The following is an 8,063-nucleotide window of genomic DNA, read 5'->3' as shown; positions in this document are numbered from 1 at the left end:
TTGTGATTTTTTTTAGAGTTAGGACATGTTTTTATGATTAAAATCCCAAAAAATCTAAAAAAGTGTCCCGAGAAATTAAAAGGTTAACTTTAGAAAATGATAAGTTTATCTTAAATGATTTAAATTTGTGTAATTTAGCGAGAAAAAGCAAAAATAATTTGCCCGGACATACCGGTTATCGGCGGCAACGGCGGTTTTTGCCGCCGTTTCTTCACAGTTCTATATTGTATCATATTAGAGCAACTGCCCTACCAAAATTTAGAGTTCTACTCTTATTTTAAAGTCTGAAAACTTACACCTTTACCGTATTCTGCCTAAGGTGCCTTTATGTACAATTTTGTTTAGACTTATATCCATTTATATTACGCCTTTAAGGATGTTGTCATCCTTGTTTTTCTTGGCTATTGTTGGGTATTATTTATTGTCTAGAAAAAAAAGTGTCCAAGCAATAAAACATATTAGCAGAGTGGGGGATGATTTTTTCCTAGGGGTTATTTCTAATAGGAGAGTAGGGGTACCCTCCCAAAAAATAGTTATAAACCTTCTCAAGACTTATGAGAAATTTCACTTTAAAGGGTTCCAGGACAAACGCAGGAGTGATCAACGTCGATATGGACAAACGCAGGAGTGTCCAAAATATTAAGTTAAATAAGTAATTCTATACAGGTTAGGAATAATATGAATATATACAAATAAGCCCCCCGCATGGGTTAGGCATTTAAAAAATCTGTAAGATGGTTTTAAATAGGTTAGCTAGGTTATGTATCCATTCCGACGTTTGTCACTCCCGCGTCTGTCCTAGGACCCTTCAAAGGATAACCATCTATAATACAAAGAAGCTTGATGTCTGTCCGTCCTTTAGGATCTCGGTAACCACTGAACCGATCGAATTCTACTTTTCAGGGAATATACCTACTGGTCCTGAGGTGGTTTAAGGCTATTTACTTGGGGGGTGGGACACCCCAAACCACCCTAAAAACAAAAAATCCTCCCCCAAACTTAAAAAAAAATTTTTTTACGACTTTCGCTATTTATTCGCAAGAATTTGCAATTCATTCGCATTTTTTTCCTCTGAGTAGGTAATAGATGATGTGATTATACCTCTTGGGGCAAAGCCCCTAGAGGCTAAAGGCGAAGCCGCTAGTATTTGTTAAACTGTTATCAAGATCCTTCAATACACACACAGAGACATACAAAGAGCCTGTTACATTTATATAAGAATCACAGATAATAAACCAGCAGTTGAAGGGATCTTTCTGGACGGGCTTACTACACAGTCTTTATAAGTTATTTATCGCATCGCATCATAGACAGCTTTCCGCGGATATAAAAAAAATATAAGATAAACAGTTTTGCTATCCTCAAGGCTAACAAAACTGGTATTAATTTAATGATTTTATTTTAATATTTGTGGAAAATTTTGTAATACGATGCTATACATGATTTGCATTTTGGCTGAGAACAAGTGCTAATCCAGCGGATATTAATAGGTTTCCAAGTCTTATGGTTCCTTTGTTGAATTTTGATTGGTTGGTTCCAAACAAGCAGTTTCCAAATTTAATCTACAAAAGGTCTAATTTTGTTCATCATCATAAGGGTATATATCAAATTATCGTCCATTGTATTATTTCTTAAGCCCTTGGGTATATCTTACTTTTAAATTATTTTAAATGAGAATAAATTTATAAGAAAAAAATAGGTAAATTTCCATATTTTATAGAGACGTTTAATTATGATGCAATATTATGTAGTGGCACGTTGTAAGGTTTATAAAGTGCTCTAAATAATTTTATTTTACTTAGTTTTTCAAACTTTTCTAATCATACACAATAGTATACAGGTAATAATTCTAAGAAATAGTTAAATCAGGGTTCTAAAAGGATAGACAATGGCCGATAAATTGATGTGTATCTCAAATTATAATACACAAAATTACCCCTTCTGTAGATTACAATTAGTGTTTGAAACGTTGGGACACTCAACTTAAAGAACCAACCACTCCAAATTCAATTAATGTCCCAAAATCCCAAAAGTTGTTATGCAAATGAATAAGAAAACGGTATATAAAACTTCTGGGACTAGTGTATTAAACAACCCTTTAATTAAATTCAATTATACAAAGGTTTTTGTTGTCTAGGAGTAAATATTTTAATAACTACTGAAATGATTAGGTTGATTTGGGGCTGTTTTTTCCACCACTTTGAATACAGAGCCCCTAGATAAGAGAAAAAGTAAAAAAAAATCATGGGGCTATTTCTCCTTAAAGGGTGTTAGTACCCTCTCTTGAATTATTTTATAAATCTTACCGACACCTTTGAGAATTGTAAAGGAGAATGATGTTTGTTGTGCGGTTAGCGAGATCCTTAGGTACAGACAGACTGACACACAGACATCCTGTTACTTTTATTGCAATTTAAGTAAAATAGTTGAGATTTTAATAAATTTTAATATTTAGGAATATAATATTGGTCATGAAAGCCAGATGTTTGATTGCCCTGTTTCTCTTTTGTAAAGGTTATTTAACAGTTAGAGAATAGAAAATTATTTTAGAAGAACGTAAAAATCTCGAAGCTTTTCATAGTACCTATAAAAAATGACGCCATACTGGCCTACCTTTGGTCACATAATTAAAAATTGTAGGTATTCTAGCCTGCCATTGGTAATTTGTATTGTATAACGTCATTTATTTATTGTAATTTTTAGATAGAAATATCACTTAATGTTTAAGTTTTAATCATTAAATACAATTGTTTCACTCATTAAATAGGTCATTTGGTATATTGACAGACTTCTACACCCTTCTTATCAGCTTATACCAACAACAAAATTAATTTGAAAAAATATCACAGAACCTATACATGATTTTGGCTGTCATTGATGACACCCCCCAAATATTATTTTAAAATTATTTTGCTTGTTGGCTATACCATATTCCTGCCTTCTTGAATGTGCGGTATTATCCTCTTAGAAATATTTTGAAAATTTTTATATATTTTTACAATTAGGTTAGGTTGTAGGCTAGGAAGCCAAGCAGCCGTGGCTAAAGAACCAAGCACTGCAGCTTGTCGAGCTAAGGGGCAAAGCACTGCGGCTAGGGGGGAGAGGGTAAATTTTTTTTCAAAATTGAAAAAATAATTCTGAGAGGATAATACAGAACATGCTACTGATAAGATGGCATAGATAACATGAACAAAATTTTGAAATAATGAAAAACACATTATTTTTTTTTTTATATGATGGCATGTCTATAAAATCAATTATTTATTTATAATTGTTTGATAAGTGGTTTAATATTCAGGAGCATATACAGTTGATCATGTCACTATTAATAAATATGAAGGTAATAATTTTATGTTTTAAGTACCCTCTTGAGCACTGATAATCCACTTCCCTCCGTATCTAAATGAATAGAAAATAATAGGTGGGGGGGGGGGGGGGTTTATTTGCTTACTTTCTTTTTCAGGTTAGGTTAGAATATATTGGGTACTGGGTAGCCCAAAAGGTTTAGGACACCTTAAGTACAGGCCCTGCTGTGGTAGGCTACCTCAATTGTTTTCAATTTATTTCAAAAATACATGGGGGAAATGGTATCAGTGCTCAACTGGCACTTTATGGGAAAGCACCCAAATATTAGAAGTTTAAATATGTAATTTCTTGCAAGGAGATAGAATTTCTTCCCTCCAAATATACTTGTAGAACTGCTTGTCTGGCCTTTGCGCTAGTGAAAAAAAATCCACATTGTTTCTTCCTACATTTCCCTAAAATTTCTTAATATTACCAAAGGAATAGTAAAAATCTTCTTTGATAAAAAAGATTGTTTTGAATCAGACACTAGGGATCGAAAGGGATAATACAATGGCAAATAAAATTATGTACGTCCCCAATGGGTGTACACCAAATTGCCACTTATGTAGATTACAATTAGTTGTTGGACCATTTGGACACTCAACTAAATGAACCAACCAATCAAAATTGATTAAAGTTCCCAAAATTGTTAAGCATCATTACAAAACTTTGGGGACCAGTGTAATAAACAGTCCATTGTCCCCTCTCTCTCTCTCTGATCAGACACACATTTTATTACATAGCCAATTTTAATATTCTTTCTAATGAAATTTGAAAAAAATTTATTTTTAGATATCAAACTGTTTAGAGGAACATTAGATAATGAGGGCTTAGTAATGATAAGAGACACTGATTATGATTTTCAATTTAAGGGAATCTGTACAATGACCAAGTAATAATTTTTTTCTAAGGTCAAATTAATCGATTAAAATAAGATTATTTTTATTTTACAAATGTCATCACTTTAATATGAATTATTTAGATAATCTACTCTATAACCCAATCACTATATCTGTCTACTAGCGGCTACGCCCCTAGAGGCCTCTAGGGGCACTTGAGGAGGGGGTAGTCGAATATGATAACCCTTTTTCTTATTTTAGATTTTAAAAGAAGTAAAAATTTTTTTTTTTAGGTGGGGGTATTTTTCATTTTTTTTTGGGTGGGGGGTTAGGGGTGTCCCACCTCCCAAGAAAATAGTTATAAACCTTCCCGGGACCTATGAGAAGCTACCCTGTTAAGGAGAACCCGATCGGTTCAGCGGTTAGCGAGATCCTTTGGTACACAGACACACAAACAAACATCCTGTTACTTTAGTATAAGGATTAGTCAGTAATGCTCTGAGGTTTACATGCCTCTATTTAAGATAGACAACTGAATTTTTTGTTTAGATTTTCTTTAGCAGTGAAATCCTGTCTCAAACTCCTTTTATCTATTGATCTGTCTGTAATACTCCATGATCCATAATTCACTTTAGACTATCTGTCTGTCTTGCAAGTACACTTTCATCCATAGTATTTTTTTTTAAACACTTCATGAGCTTTGATGCTAATCAATGTTGTCATTCTACTACATAATTCTATAATCTTAAAAAAAACATTTACATATATTATAAAACTAATTTTATTAAATTTAAGCAATGATGCTAAGGTGGCCTGTAAAACCCTTGGATATACTGATGGTATAGTATGGTTATCATCTATCAGAAATAACATTTACAGCTATACTGAAATAATATTTATTTGTTATTTTTATTTTTTTCAAATAATGTTTTTTGATAAATGTTGATTTTTATTTTCATTAGGTAAAATAAATCCTACAGATGGGGCCTATGGGTCAACTTTTTATCCAATATATCAGTATCTTGGCTGTACCGGTAGGTTATTTTACAAGCAACAACACTATTGTAACATGTGCTTGTGTCATACATGCATGTAAATCATATATTTATCTCAAATTTATTTATTACTTAAAATAAGTCCAGGTCAGTTTTTCTCCAAGGGGTCACAAAAAACCTGAACAAAATTGATCATCAAATTTTCTTTTACATTATTCCACAAATTGATGTTTAGAGGTATTACCAAGATCAATGTTAGCTGATAGAAAAGTTCCTTTTTAGAAAACTAGGAACTACCTGAAAATTAGGGAATGACCAGTCAAGCTGTTTATTGGATCTTTCAGGATAAACTTACATCATGAATAGGATTTAAAAACCATCAGATACCAAGTTATATCAAATTCTTTTCTATTAGATATAAACTATTGTTTTAGCATAATGTGTTTAGGAACTGAAGATTCTATATATGATTGCCTTGATAATGCAGAACCTGTAACAGAAGAGTATATATGTGATGCTGATGCTCAGGGAAACATACCTAAAGGTAATTCTCAATGATGAGAAATGTCATTTGATTTTTTTATCATTAAGAACAAAATACTCGAATATATAGTTTCTTTGTTGAAGAATCTTTAAAATGTTCTGACTATATTGTACTTCATGGGAAAGCTTTGTAATTGATGAATTCACTTAGTGATTGAGTTAGATATGATTTTTGGCTGTTCCAAACAAATAATGCACTTTTCCTTGCATACCCTATTGTCTGTTGGTGAAGCCACAGAATAGTAAAAGTAAAGAATTAACATTTGAAAATAAATTATTTTTGTTTTGAACTGTGATATATTTCAGGGACTGGTGTTATCTGTGGTATGTTTTATAATTTATATAAATTTATGACCTCCATAACCAATTAATATCTAAAAAGATAGTAACAAAATAAAATACATAAATCTTTATTATCATCAATATTGTGAAAGAAATGAGATGTTTCTCTGTGTATATATCATTCTGTATTGAAGGATCTTGCTAACCACTAAATGATACCATGCTCCTTTACAATGTAGCATCTTGGAAAACCTGGAAAGGTTTAAACTATTTTACAGGAAGGTTACTTCCACTCTCCCAAAAGAAATTGACCCAAAAATATGTTGCAAGAGGCCTCCACTGGCATGGAAAACATTTTAAAGTGCCACAAGAGGCCTCTAGGAGTATAGCCCCTTTTCATCAATATAGTGGCGTAACTCTTAAGAATTTTGTGTAAAATAGTTCTTGTGTAATGTAATTTCAGGGGCATCTGAATGTCTACCTGGAGATGGCATTGATGGCTATGCTGTGTTAAGTGTTAATAATAGATTAACAACTAAGACTGGTGGAGTTTTCTACTGTGACATTACTACAGCACCAAATTGGGCATCCAAGAGCTTGGATTGGAAGGGGGGTGATAAATGGTACAGATTTGGAACTGGAACAGGTTAGTATTAATTTACAATTACTACATTTTGTTCTCCAATCTTACTATATTTCTTGTAGGACTAACATGTGATAATATTTTTTTAAGATGTATTTTTCATCCAATTTGTACAAATCTATAACCTGACAATTATAAACACGTCATAGAATAGACTATGACAAGCGGGAAATATATAGCAGTCAGGTTTTTTGTCTGAAGCTTAAGATCTAATTTCAGATAAGCTTCACATAGGTCCTGTTTATAAACTATTTAATTACATAGCTAAGTTTTGGGGTAGTTTTCAGTTATTTTATCTAGCAAATTCTACCACATTTGAATACAGAACCAGTATATAATATATTAGGAGCAAAGCAGCTAGTTAAAAATTTAAGTATTGTTTTTTAAGGTAAACTTGCCAGAAGTGTCCCAAGAACAGGTAGATGTGGAACAAATATCGGTGCATTTTCACCATTTCCTCTTCCAACATCTGCTGGAGAATCTAAGGATCTCACTGTTTGCTATGGTAAAGACAACAGCTGCCTACCAAACAAAGCTGGTAAGGTGACCAACTGTGGAGAATTCTATGTGTATCAGCTACCTGATGTTCCCTACTGTTCAGTCAGATATTGTGCTGCTTAATTATAAATAGAGTTGCCAACTTTGAATTTGTAATACACAACTCCAAATGCTACATGCTATCTTAATAAAGAAAAATAAAGAGTTTAGCTGTTATGATATGCTAATGAAATAAAGTATACCAATTTAATTCTTATATAAAAGTAACAGGATGTGTGTCTGTACCAAAGTATTTCGCTAACCACTAACCAAATATGGTTGTCCTATTCAATGTTACTTTTCTAAGGCCAAAGGAAGGGTTATGACAATTTTGAGATTTGTGTACATTCGATGACAATTTACTGGCGGACACACCTCTACCAGGGCTCCTTATTTAAAGTAGCATAGGGTTCTTAAAACTAACTTAAAACCATCACAAGAAATATATATGAAAAAATCTTGGCTTTGCGGCTGCGCCTCTAGTTTACATGGGCTCTGAAACCAAAGGATTAGAAATAGCTTAAAACTATCCCAAGACTTAAATCTAAAAATAAAATACATAAAAACCTTTAAAAGCTTAAAATAAACTCTAGGGGGGGGGGGGGGGGGAGTTACGAACACCCCCACTTATCTCGACTCTTATTATTGCCGTGTGTTTTCCTTTTTAGTAGCGAAGCTACTCTATAATTCACTTTGTCCGTCCGTCAGTCAGTCCGTAACGCTATGGGGGAAATGGGATTTACTCAGCTCCTATAAAAGATAGAATGCTGTAATTTTTGACAACATTCCCATTATTAAGGAGCACAATTGACTATAAAACATCATTTGCGGTCGGACCGATTTTTAGCAGGTTTTAGGCTATTTTTATATTTTTCACAT

The 8,063-nt window shown here is 32.8% G+C and overlaps 1 protein-coding gene across 1 annotated transcript; it reads left to right on the top strand.

Annotated features, from left to right (window-relative positions):
• The first annotated feature begins 1,756 nt into the window (after positions 1-1,756).
• On the top strand, positions 1,757-7,350 carry LOC145306184 (uncharacterized). Its single transcript, XM_080148190.1, has 10 exons — positions 1,757-1,840; positions 2,456-2,514; positions 3,299-3,340; positions 4,138-4,237; positions 4,980-5,023; positions 5,147-5,218; positions 5,628-5,723; positions 6,029-6,046; positions 6,468-6,650; positions 7,036-7,350. The coding sequence occupies exons 2-10, from the start codon at positions 2,472-2,474 to the stop codon at positions 7,266-7,268; spliced, it is 831 nt and encodes a 276-aa protein (XP_080004316.1). The 5' UTR covers positions 1,757-1,840; positions 2,456-2,471; the 3' UTR covers positions 7,269-7,350.
• Positions 7,351-8,063: the final 713 nt, after the last annotated feature.

The sequence above is a fragment of the Acartia tonsa genome, chromosome 14 (assembly GCF_053477335.1).
Source record: "Acartia tonsa isolate MP-2025a chromosome 14, ASM5347733v1, whole genome shotgun sequence".
NCBI lineage: Eukaryota > Metazoa > Arthropoda > Copepoda > Calanoida > Acartiidae > Acartia > Acartia tonsa.
The sequence above is the reverse complement of the archived record's forward strand: the minus strand, read 5'-3'. Positions and strand labels throughout refer to the sequence as shown.